At 41.8% G+C, this 13,454-nt stretch overlaps 1 protein-coding gene across 5 annotated transcripts in view; it reads left to right on the forward strand.

Moving 5' to 3' along the window:
- myo1b (myosin IB) overlaps positions 1–13,454 on the forward strand; it is a 436,008-nt gene that overhangs the window by 8,708 nt on the left and 413,846 nt on the right. For 4 of the 5 annotated variants that reach the window (XM_072478525.1, XM_072478546.1, XM_072478553.1 and 1 more), the window contains exon 2: positions 7,700–7,841. The exons of the other annotated variant lie outside the window; for it this stretch is intronic. In XM_072478525.1, the coding sequence (XP_072334626.1) occupies positions 7,707–7,841 (135 nt within the window). In that variant the 5' untranslated portion in view covers positions 7,700–7,706. The remainder of the gene's footprint in view (positions 1–7,699; positions 7,842–13,454) is intronic. 5 annotated transcript variants of the gene reach the window in all.

Below are 13,454 nucleotides of genomic sequence, written 5' to 3' on the forward strand. Positions count from 1 at the left end.
CATCCTTCCAGTATTGATGGAACCTCATTACCTCAAGGAAGATTAGCTATGATCTGAAGTGCTAAACACAGCTTTCAGACCAGATGATGGTCGGATGGTTCGGAGATTGTTTAGATTCACAGCTTCATTTGATTGACACTTGGGTGGAATTTGGCAGGGAATTCTTTGGGAGCTATCTTTCAGCTCGGCACGCCGCTTCTAGTGTTTCCCGCTAGAAGTCACACTGCCATAAAATGGATTTGTCCAAAAACAGTAAGATAAAAACGGGAATTGGAAGGGAAATGAGTCAGAAATCTGCAGGAAGGTTAAGATCACACTTGTGGATAGAAAAGAAGTATTCAGCAAAGGGGTTGAAGGTGTTCTCCAGCTTTTATTAATATCAGAAGTGCACCAATATATAGTGGAAGCTGATGACTAGAGCTCTCAGAAATAAGTGTGTTAGAAGCAAGGCACATTATTGATGGTTTCATTCCAACTGGGCACATCATTGCTGTGGAATGCCATGAATTTTGCATTGAAATGTCAGAGCTCAGCGCATTCCCCGTTGTTGGGTGTGGAGTGTTTTTGCAACAATGCACAAATGTGTCAGCATTACTTCACATAGCATGAAATTAGTGGTGTCAATACCTGTAAGTTACATTTTTATTTAAAATATTGAAATATGTCACGTTTAATATTTGAATAATTATATATTTACTTGTGGTTAGAAATTAAATGAATAGGTCTGTGATAATAAAATGATTTTGATTGAATTAGTGAGTGCACAATTATGATAGTGTAGCTAGTATAGATTTATTTCTTTCACTCTTTCAGTCTCCTACTGCAGAATACTGTTGTGATATTTAGCCAAATGCTGACATATATTTATGGCATTAATGTATTACCTGATGATTCATATATGTTGTTTGACAATTGCGATTAGAGGCATGTTTTGCACTTACCTGTGTAACATGTGGAGAATACACCCAACTAAAAAATGTAATCACATTTGCGCTAGTCCTTTAATTTTCTCAGTGATCAAGCAATCTGTTCAAATAATTTGGCACAGCCATAGGAAAACATTGGGTGGAGTGTAAGAAGCACTAGACCAGAACCTGGAGTGAGGTATCTACTGTAGCATAAACAATCCTATAATGTCAGTCCCTTAATACAGCAACTTTACTGAAGTAGTATATCTCATGACTAAAATTATAACAATTTTTCTTCATCTCAATTATTTACTTTAACAGAAAATATTTGTGTTCTTGTTGATTTCCACAGTAGATTTGTAATTCCTGTCCTGGGGTAGCATTGCACCAATGCATTTTATTTCCCCCACTCCATTAACCAGCCTTTTAACGGGTGGTTATTTGCCTCTGGTCAAGCATTTGAATTTGGTATCGAAAGAAACTGAAACCCATCCCATCATGAAAATATCAATCTCCTCGGCACCAGAAAAAGGGAGCAGCCCCAAGTCGTGGTCCACATACGTACCAACGACATAGGTAGGAAAGGGGATAGGGATGTAAGGAAGGAATTCAGGGAGCTAGGGTGGAAACCTAGATCTAGGACAAACAGAGTTATTATCTCTGGGTTGTTACCCGTGCCACGTGCTAGCGAGACGAGGAATAGGGAGAGAGAGCAGTTGAACACGTGGCTACAGGGATGGTGCAGGAGGGAGGGTTTCAGATTCCTGGATAATTGGGGCTCATTCTGGGGTAGGTGGGACCTCTACAAACGGGATGGTCTACACCTGGACCAGAGGGGTACCAATATCCTGGAGGGGAAATTTGCTAATTTCGGGAGGGTTTAAACTAGTTCAGCAGGGGATTGGGAACCTGAATTGTATCTCCAGTATACAGGAGGTTGAGTAGTGAGGTCATGAGTAAGGTTTCAGAGTTGCAGGAGTGTACCGGCAGGCAGGAAGGTGGTTTAAAGTGTGTCTACTTCAATGCCAGGAGCATCCGGAATAAGGTGGGTGAACTTGCGGCATGGGTTGGTACCTGGGACTTCGATGCTGTGGCCATTTCGGAGACATGGATAGAGCAGAGACAGGAATGGTTGTTGCAGGTGCCAGGGTTTAGATATTCCAGTAAGCTCATGGAAGGTGGTAAAAGAGGGGGAGGGGTGGCATTATTAGTCAAGGACAGTATTACGGTGGCAGAAAGGATGTTTGATGAGGGCTCGTCTACTGAGGTAGTATGGGCTGAGTTAGAAGCAGGAAAGGAGAGGTCACCCTGTTAGGCCTCCAAAAAGTTCCAGAGATGTAGAGGAAAGGATTGCAAAGATGATTCTGGGTAGGAGCGAAAGTAACAGGGTAGTTGTTATGGGGGACTTTAACTTTCCAAATATTGACTGGAAACGCTATAGTTCGAGTACTTTTAGATGGGTCCGTTTTGTCCAATGTGTGCAGGAGGGTTTCCTGACACAGTATGTAGATAGGCCAACGAGAGGCAAAGCCATATTGGATTTGGTACTGGGTAATGAACCAGGACAGGTGTTAGATTTGGAGGTAGGTGAGCTCTTTTGTAATAGTGACCACAATTCGATTACGTTTACTTTAGTGATGGAAAGGGATAGGTATATACCACAGGGCAAGAATTATAGCTGGGGAAAGGCAATTATGATGCGATGAGGTAAGACTTAGGATGCATCGGATGGAGAGGAAAACTGCAGGGGATGGGCACAATGGAAGTGTGGAGTTTGTTCAAGGAACAGCTACATACTTGATAAGTATGTACCTGTCAGGCAGGGAGGAAGTGGTCGAGCGAGATAACCGTGGTTTACTGAAGCAGTCAAAACACTTGTCAAGAGGAAGAAGGAGGCTTATGTAAAGATGATACATGAAGGTTCAGTTAGGGCGCTCGAGAGTTATAAGTTAGCTAGGAAGGACCTAAAGAGAGAGCTAAGAAGAGCCAGGAGGGGACATGAGAAGTCTTTGGCAGGTAGGATCAAGGATAACCCTAATGCTTTCTATAGATATGTCAGGAATAAAAGAATGACGAAGGTAAGAGTAGGGCCAGTCAAGGACAGTAGCTGTGCGTGGAGTCCAAGGAGATAGGAGAGGTGCTAAATGAATATTTTTCGTCAGTATTCACACAGGAAAAAGACAATGTTGTCGAGGAGAATACGGAGATCCAGGCTACTAGACTAGAAAGGCTTGAGGTTCATAAGGAGGAGGTGTTAGCAATTCTGGAAAGTGTGAAAATAGATAAGTCCCCTGGGCCGGATGGGATTTATCCTAGGATTCTCTGGGAAGCTAGGGAGGAGATTGCTGAGCCTTTGGCTTTGATCTTTAAGTCATCTTTGTCTACAGGAATAGAGCCAGAAGACTGGAGGATAGCAAATGTTGTCCCCTTGTTCAAGAAGGGGAGGAGAGACAACCCCGGTAACTGTAGACCAGTGAGCCTTACTTCTGTTGTGGACAAAGTCTTGGAAAGGTTTATAAGAGATAGGATGTATAATCATCTGGAAAGGAATAATTTGATTAGAGATAGTCAACACGGTTTTGTGAAGGGTAGGTCATGCATCACAACCTTATTGAGTTCTTTGAGAAGGTGACCAAACAGGTGGATGAGGGTAAAGCAGTTGATGTGGTGTATATGGATTTCAGTAAAGCGTTTGATAAGGTTCCCCACGGTAGGCTATTGCAGAAAATTCGGAGGCATGGGATTCAGGGTGATTTAGCAGTTTGGATCAGAAATTGGCTAGTTGGAAGAAGACAAAGGGTGGTGGTTGATGGGAAATGTTCAGCCTGGAGTCCAGTTACTAGTGGTGTACCACAAGGATCTGTTTTGGGGCCACTGCTGTTTGTCATTTTTATAAATGACCTGGAGGAGGGCGTAGAAGGATGGGTGAATAAATTTGCAGATGACACGAAAGTCGGTGGAGTTGTGGACAGTGCGGAAGGATGTTGCAAGTTACAGAGGGACATAGATAAGGTGCAGAGCTGGGCTGACAGATGGCAAATGATGTTTAATGCAGAAAAGTGTGAGGTGATTCATTTTGGAAGGAATAACAGGAAGACAGAATACTGAGCTACTGGTAAGATTCTTGGTAGTGTGGATGAGCAGAGAGATCTCGGTGTCCATGTACATAGATCCCTGAAAGTTTGCACCCAGGTTGAGAGGGTTGTTAAGAAGCCGTATGGTGTGTTAGCTTTTATTGGTAGAGGGATTGAGTTTCGGAGCCATGAGGTCATGTTGCAGCTGTACAAAACTCTGGTGCGGCCGCATTTGGAGTATTGCGTGCAATTCTGGTCGCCGCATTATAGGAAGGATGTGGAAGCATTGGAAAGGGTGCAGAGGAGATTTACCAGAATGTTGCCTGGTATGGAGGGAAGATCTTATGAGGAAAGACTGAGGGACTTGAGGCTGTTTTCGTTAGAGAGAAGAAGGTTAAGAGGTGACTTAATTGAGGCATACAAGATGATCAGAGGAGTAGATAGGGTGGACAGCGAGAGCCTTTTTCCTCGGATGATGATGTCTAGCGCAAGGGTACATAGCTTTAAATTGAGGGGAGATAGATATAAGACAGATGTCAGAGGTAGGTTCTTTACTAAGAGAGTAGTAAGGGCGTGGAATGCCCTGCCTGCAACAGTAGTGGACTCGCCAACACTAAGGGCATTCAAATGGTCATTGGATAGACAGAAGGACGATAAGGGAATAGTGTAGATGGGCTTTAGAGTGGTTTCACAGGTCGGCGCAACATCGAGGGCCGAAGGGCCTGTACTGCGCTGTAGTGTCTATGTTCTATGTTCTATCATTATTTCAAAATATTATATAGTTAAATGATATGAAACATTATAAAGTGAATATTTTAAGTGTTTCCATCGGTTGTTTCATTTATATAGGAACATAGGACTCAGGAGCAGGAGTAGACCATTTGGGACTTCAAACCTACTCTGCTGTTTGATAAGGTCATGGCTGATATGGTTATGGTCTCAGCTCCACCTTTGTCTGGCACCCATAACTGTTGATGCCCTTGTCAATCAAAAATCTATCTAACTCGGACTTGAATAAATTCAATGACCCAGCCTCCACTACTTTCTGGTGATGATAATTCCAGACTAATGGCCTTCTGAGAGGAAACAAAAATCTCCTCATCTGTCTTAAAAGGTAGACCTCTTATTTTTAAACTATTTCCCCTAGTTTTAATCTCCCTACTAAGAGGGAACATTCTCCAGTATCCACCCTATAAAGTCCCTTCAGGATCTTGTATGTCTCAATAAGATCTTCTCTCATTCTTCCAAACTGCACTGGGTATAGGCCTAACCTGTTCAACCTTTCTTCGTAGAAGCACTTCATTCCAAAAATGAGTTGAGTGAACCCTCTCCGAACTGTTTCGAAACTGTAAGATCTTTCTTTTTCAAATAAGGAGACCAAGACTGCACACAGTACTTCAGATGTGGCCTCACCAAGGCCCTGTACAGCTGCAGTAAAATTTTCCTACTTCTATATTCCATTCCTTTTGCATTAATGCCAACATTCCATTTGCCTTCCTACTGACTTGCTGTACCTGCATAATAACTTTGTGATTCATGTGCAGGACACCCAAATCCGACTGTTCCACCAAGTTCTGTAATCATTTTCCATTTAAATAATATACTGCTTTTCTATTCTTCCTGCCAAAATGAAGAAGTTCATATTTACATTCTTGCAGTATTCATTATAAATTTTCTGCTTGGTTGTCATGGACATGGTATTTCCACAGGGGCAGAGTGAAATCAATGTTCCCCTTTGTGTATCACCATCAAACACACAAAATTTCAAGAGGAGTAATCATTTCCCTTTCTGCCTCATTATGTGATGAGTTATGGTGTTCTCTGGGTACGGCAGTTTTCACAGGGGCACTGCACAATCCGCAGGCCCCGTGATCCATCTCTCACACACACACTAAATTTATCTTCAGGAACTGGAACATTGATGATGAAACTGAAGCAGGATTCATGGGCTTGATTGTGAGGACAGACATTTGCAAAAGGAACTTCTTGCAGTCATTTCTAATACTACATAACTGACTTTATGAATATGTTTGGTGCTTATCTTTTTCAGATTGTATAATTTTTTAATCGCTGGGAATTGTCTCTCAGCTGCTCATGCTTCTTCACTGTAACATTGTCCAATGTGTGGTGGAAGCCACAAAAATAGGCAAGTGGGGTTTCTGCTGCCCCTTTGACAAAGTGACAGCAGTAAAATGAGAAAATTCCAACTAATGAACGTTTTTAATATCAGAAATGCCATTTTTAACTGTGATGCCTGATTCACTAAAGAAGGAAACTAGTAACGCAAAGTACAGTGCAAAAAAAAACTATTTCTGCAATACAGATGGCTTGTTATAGGATGATTCTGATGCTGGGTTTTAAAGTGTTGCTAATTAGAAAATGTTCTATTTGTCCAATTACTGAGTGCAATTACTTCATATTCAGTCTATGGGACATAACAACCAATCAGCAGAGTTGATTTAACAGATAGTAGTAGTTGTTTGAGCCAATTGTGATTTTTTTTGTGACATTGGATATCTTTTGAAGTATGCTGTGTGTTATGAGTGTAATGTTTATTGTTCCAGACCTGTGTAGCTCTTAAAATATAAGGTTGAAACAAAATAAAATATTAATCATGTTTAATATGACCTTCAAAAATATGTGACAATGATGGTTGACAATATGCCTCCACAGATTGTTGGAACAAAGTGGGTTATTATTTACAAATAATCTGAAGCTAGTTTGAATATAAACTCTTGATAATATTGGCACTGCTATGGAATATTTAGGATAATTGGTTAGAAATGAGTGATTTCCACATCAATACATAGTATATTGTCTGCTTTATTTACACACACTCACACACACACACAGTACAGCTTCATTCGCCTTATGTTGTAGCTGTGGAAATAACAAAATCTTTCTAGTTGTGCTGCAATAAGAAATTAAACATTATTTCCCCAAAAATTATTTCTCCAAATTGCAATGTAAAATCTCATCCGCATACATTCATTTAAGCAATGAAGGGTGAAATATATCAAGACATCAGTACTTTTGTTTTACCGTGAGTAAGAAAAGTTTGTGACTTAGAATGCAGCAGCCATATTGGGGACAAATCTCCCAAATCTCTCTGACAGGAGCCAGTTTGGCTATAAGAACATAAGAAGTATGGGCATTTGTGCCTCCTCCACCATTCAATATGATCTTAGATGATTTGCTGCCTTAATTCCACTTTCGCACCCGATCCCCATATTGCTTAATTTTTGTTTATTTGAAATCTTTATATCAGTAATGGTGTCGGGCCTGTGAGAGAGGAATGTGGATCAGTTGAAAAAACTGTTTTTGTCGATCTTTATAAGAGTAAATTTTCAAATTCTAACTTATTTTCTATAATGGTGGCCGGTAGCACAGTGGTTAGCACTGCTGCTTCACAGCGCCAGGGTCCAAGGTTAGATTCCCGCTTGGGTCACTGTCTGTGCGGAGTCTGCATGTTCTCCCCGTGTCTGAGTGGGTTTCCTCTGGATGCTCCAGTTTCCTCCCACAAGTCCCGAAAAACGTGCTTGTTAGGTGAATTGGACATTCTGAATTCTCCTTCAGTGTGCCCGAACATGCGCTGGAATGTGGCTACTAGGGGATTTTCACACTAAGTTCATTGCAGTGTTAATGTAAGCCTGCTTGTGACACTAATAAAGATTATTTAAAAAAAAAATCAATAACTTATTTTCTATTTTATTTCAGGGGGAAAATGACTAAATTGGAGGTGAAAACGTCCCTCCTGGACAACATGATAGGGGTGGGAGACAGTGTGCTTTTAGAAACTCTCACAGAAGACACATTTTTAGAAAATCTCAAAAAACGTTTTGATCATGGTGAAATATATGTAAGTACCATTAAGGTATATTCAGTGCAAAACAAAATCTATTTTTTATGGGTTTCGAGATAATGTATGTTTTCTAAACTCTCCTGATGAAAGCCAAAGGCATGGGCTGTACTTAGGAAAATTTCCATTTCACAGAATATTTGTATTTATCTCTTTGGCTTGTGACTCGATATAACCTTGCTTAGCATTAGAAATGGCATATGAGGTACAAGTTGTTCACATTTACAACTTAAGTTGTGAGCAGGCAACTGATTGGGAGTCCTTGATTGCTTATTAGTTTTCCTAGATGTTAAAGACCGCACTTTGTTGCTGTGAATGATTCCAAGTAGCAGAAGAATGACACCAACCCGTCTGTCACTAAGTATGTCAATACAAGTTAAGAGCCACCTGTGTGAATCACATCAAGAAACTGGAGATAGCAGGGTGGATCTGGTTGTTTTCTGTTAACTTGAACAATAAAAGGTAAAGGCTAGTATTGCAATCTTAGCTTCTGAGCACTAACTTGCAGTTCTCCTGCCATCAAGGGCCCTCCACATAGTAACTGACCCAACCTTATTGAATCCAATAAAATATTGTCATTGGATCAATGGTTCATTCTCTTGCTCTTCCATCTTGGCTGACAAGCTTCAGCCAGCCCAAAACACTTCACAGCCAGCAAATTACTTTTGAAATATAGCCACATTTTTGAGTAGGCAGCAATTAGCAGGAATAAAGAGTCCACAAACACCAATGAGGCAAATGGTCATTTGGCGATTTTGATTCAGGAATTGATGTTGGTAAAGCCAGGTCCTTCCATTATACTAACCTTGATTGTTTTTGTAATACATCAAACTCATTCTTCAATTCTGAGGTCGCACTGATAACTAGACTTTATATGCTCTGACAAGCAAAATTTTACAGTTCCACCTATGGATCAAGAAATTTTGAGAAGTACTTCCTGATTATGAATAAACTGTAGTTTAGTGTAAAGGATTGCACTTAAACAACTGTCTCGGTACAAACTTATTCATGTGAGAAAACAGCCTTGTATTGAAGGGGGGAGGAAGAGGGGAGAATGGATGTGTATTCATACAGAAGGCTAAGAATAATTGTAATTTGCTATAATTAAGAACTAAAGATAGATTATAAAGTCATAATAAATTATGTGCTGCCAATGCTTTTTTGCCATCAGTCAGCTTCAGGTCATAACTGAGTTGTAGTAAATCGGTATTCCCAGACAATAGGATCAAGGGTAGTCCACTTAACCCTTCATTCTGCACTTCAATAGATCATGGGGGATCTGTGACCTAATTCCATATGTGGACTTTGTCTCATATCTCTTAATATCTTTGGTTAACAATCTTGGGTTGAATCTGCGGCGGCACGTGGCACAGTGGTCAGCACTGCTGTCTACGGCACTGAGGACCCGGGTTCAAATCCGGCCCTGGGTCACTGTCCATGTGGAGTTTGCACATTCTCCCCGTGTCTACATGGGTTTCACCTCCACAACCTAAGGATGTGCAGGTTAGGTGAATTGGCCATGTTAAATTGCCCCTTAATTAGAAAAAAAAAAAAATTTAGACTATTCTCCCTAGTCCTTGACTCTTCAGCCAGTTGAAATGTTCTCTCTCTATCTACCCAACTGTTCACCTTTTAAACTTGAAAACTGCAATCAAATCATTACTTAACCTTCTAATATAACCCCAGTTTGGATAATCTCTCCTCCTGATTTATCCCTTGGAGTCCCAGGTATCGTTCTGGTAAAACCCACACTGCACTCCGTCCAAGGTCAATATTTACTTTCTATGGGTTGTGCCCAGAACTGCTCTCAATACTCTTGACAAAGAATCATACGGACTCTCCACAGATGCTGCCAGACCTGTTGAATTTGTCCAGCATTTTCTGTTTGTATTTCTGCTCTCAATGCTCTGTGTGGTGTGATCATGGCTTTGCGTGACTGAATCATTTTTTTTTGTTAGTTTTTATAAATTTAGTGCACCCAATTCATTTTTTTTCCAATTAAGGGGCAATTTAGTGTGGCCAATCCACCTATCCTGCACATCTTTTGGGTTGTGGGGGCGAAACCCACGCAAACACGGGGAGAATGTGCAAACTCCACACAGACAGTGACCCAGAGCCAGGATCGAACCTGGGACCTCAGCGCCGTGAGGCAGCAATGCTGACCACTGTGCCACCGTGCTGCCCTGCGTGACTGAATCATTAAAAAAATATATATATATTTATTAAAGTTTTTTAACACAATTTTTCTCCCTTACAAACAATAACCCCCCCCCCCCGTAACAAAAAAAACAAAACAAAAAACGAGAAATCGTGCAGAGCAAGATATATACATGGCAAAATGATATATTTACACAGCTTTGTACATTGGCCCTCACCCGTACGTGCCAGTTTCCCCAACCCTTCACGTTATCTCTTGCTCATCCACCCTCCCAGGCAGTCCCCCCTTTCTCCCCCCCCCACCCCCCCCTCCCAGGACGCCCCCTCCCCCCCCCCTCCAAGGTTGCTGCTGCTGCTGACCGACCTTCCTCTAACGCTCCGCGAGATAGTCTAGGAACGGTTGCCACCGCCTGTAGAACCCCTGCGCAGACCCTCTCAAGGCGAACTTAATCCTCTCCAACTTTATGAACCCAGCCATAGCATTTGTCCAGGCCTCCAGGCTGGGGGGCTTCGCCTCCTTCCACATTAGCAAGATCCTTTGCCGGGCTACTAGGGACGCAAAGGCCAGAATGCCGGCCTCTTTCGCCTCCTGCACTCCCGGTTCGTCCACTACTCCAAATATTGCTAGCTCCCAGCTTGGCTTGACCCGGACTTTCACCACCTGAGATATTGCTCCCGCCACTCCTCTCCAGAACCCCTCCTGCGTGACTGAATCATGACTACTCCTTGTACTCTAGTCCTCTAGACATCCAATCCAGAATTCCATTCACCTTTTTGATTGTTTTCTGTACCTGTTCGTGACATTTTCAATGTTACGAGATCCTGTGGCAAAGTGGTTTGCACAGCTGCCTCACAGCACAAGGGACCAGAGTTCAATTTCCACCATGGGTGACTGTGTGGAGTTTGCACTTTCTCGCTGTGTCTGCGTGGGTTTTCTCCGGGTGCTCCGGTTTCCTCCCACAGTCCAAGGATGTGCAGGTTAGGTGGATTGGCCATTATAAATTGCCCCTTAGTGTCCAGGGTTGTGCAGGTTAGGTCACGAGGATAGGATGGAGAGGATCAGTGCAGACTCGATGGGCTGAATGGCCTCCTTCTGCATTGTAAGGATTCTATGATCCTCAGCCTCTTTGGGCCTCCAGTGAATTCCCACATGTCTCCCTAGCAGTTGGGTTGTTTGCTTTTGCTGTTATGAGTTCTGTGGTCTTTGAAAGCATTCTTTTGAAAACTGCGCAACTGAGATGCCAATAACCCGTCCTTTCTCTATAGATACTAACTAAACTGCCAAATCTTTCTAATGTGTTTTGTTTTCATTTCTGATCTCCACCACTTGCAGTTTTGTTTCTTACTTTGTCGGATTATATAGCCATTGCTGTTAATGGTGGAGTGATAGATTTAACAGAATTTTGCAGTATTCTCAACTTTATGATGTTGGGAAAAGGCTGCAGCAAAATATAAAATGACAAAAAAGCTGTCACACTGCAGAATAGAATGCTATTGAATACCAATGACGAGGATCTGTCTTCAATATAATTGAGTGCAGCAATGGGTCAGTGAATAGTACTTACTAATTTGGAATCTATTGCATATGAATAGTGATGAATAGCTTCAATTGCAGTGGATGAATGCGCTCTGAACAGCAGACTTGGTGAGGTGCAAAATATTCAGTTTAGCATGATTGATGCCCTTCCACTTAATTGTGTGAAGGCTTGAAATAGGAAACTGTTGGATCTTTAAAGCAGTTAAAACCTTTTACATTTGCTTAGATCCCAGAATTTGTACTGTGTTATGCTCAGGAATAAAAATGGAAAATGCTGTAAATGCACAGCAGGTCAGTCAGCAGTTTTTGTTTAAAAAAAAGAAGGACCACATATGATCTATTCTCTTTGCAAATGCTGACTGATCTATTTTGTTTTTCTACCATTTTCAGTCTTTATTTTGAGATTTATTGCAATGCTTTTGTTCTTCTTGTTTTAATGTTCTTTTAAGCTGCACATTTTCAGAATTACCACTGGACAGCTGGTAGGGTCCATTTGTCAGATGAGTAGATTTGTCAGTCTAATAAGCTGAAACCTCCATGCATTGATGTGAGATTTCTCGGAATTAACAAAAAAGGTTTGTTTTTAACAGAAATTGAAATGGACAGAAAGACTGTTTTACAAGATGATTCGAGAGGAGCTTTGACGTTGAACCATAACTGATACCATGTTGATACATGGTTATTTCTTTCCTGCATCACCATAGAATTAGAATTCCTATAGTGCAGAAGGAGCCTATTCGGCCCATCACGTCTGCACCAACCCTCTGAAAGAACACCCTACCTAAGCCCACCCTAGCCTACGCATCTGTGGAAACCATAAGGGGCAATTTAGCATAGCCAATCCACCTAACCAACACATCTTTGGAATGTGGAAGAAATCCGGAGCACCGGAGGAAACCCACGCAGACACTGGGAGAAAGTGCAAACTCCATACAAACAGTCATCCAAGTCCGGAATTGAACCCGGGACCCTGGCACTGTGAGTCAACAGTGCTAACCAGTGTGCCACCATGCCGCCCACAAATTGCTGCTCACAAATTGGAGGGTGTGTGTTATTATTCAGTTAGTGGCTTTGTTGGACAGTTTTGAATTGACAATTCAAGGCTGTGTCTTCCCAGGATTTCTTCTCTCATTATATGAGAAGTCAGTTCAGCCTGTCTGAGGTAGATAAAAACATGAGAAAGGAGCAGGAGAAGATCATATGGCCTGTAGACTGGACTCTACCATTCAATATGATCATGGATGATTTTTGGTTTCAAGGCCTCTTTCCTGCCTGCTCTGCCATATTCTTTGATTCCCTGAGAGGTCAAAAATCTATTTCTGGCTAAAAATATATTAAAATGTTGTCATATCCACAATCTTTAGGGTAGAGAATTCCAAAGATTTACAACCCTTTGAGTGAAGACATTTCTCACCTCAGTGCTTTCACCATTCTCAGAATGGTTCAGAGTCAAGAAGGTTGTTAGACAGGGTGAAATGAAAATGAAAATCGCTTATTGTCACAAGTAGGCTTCAAATGAAAAGCCCCTAGTCGCCAGATTCCGGCGCCTGTTTGGGGAGGCTGGTATGGGAATTGAACAGTACTGCTGGCCTGCCTTGATCTGCTTTCAAAGCCAGCGATATAGCCCTGTGCTAAACCAGCCCCTGTATGTGTGGGTGTGTCCTGTATGTGAGAAGGTGTGTCCTATCATCACATTTATTCTACATTCTAGCAGAAACATAGCCTGGCGAATATTAACCAGGAAACTCACATTTTGATGTGAGCAGGAGCAAAGTGTTTGGAAAATGAGGTATACAGGACAAAACACCTGGGAGACTCAGGGTGGCATTGATGGAATAAGGACTTGGCCGAGCATCTCTATGAGACAGGCAGTCAGGGAAGCAAATTGAATCATAGAATTTACAGTGCAAAAGGAGGCC

Source organism: Scyliorhinus torazame, chromosome 2 (assembly GCF_047496885.1).
Source record: "Scyliorhinus torazame isolate Kashiwa2021f chromosome 2, sScyTor2.1, whole genome shotgun sequence".
In the NCBI taxonomy this organism is placed as follows: Eukaryota; Metazoa; Chordata; class Chondrichthyes; order Carcharhiniformes; family Scyliorhinidae; genus Scyliorhinus; species Scyliorhinus torazame.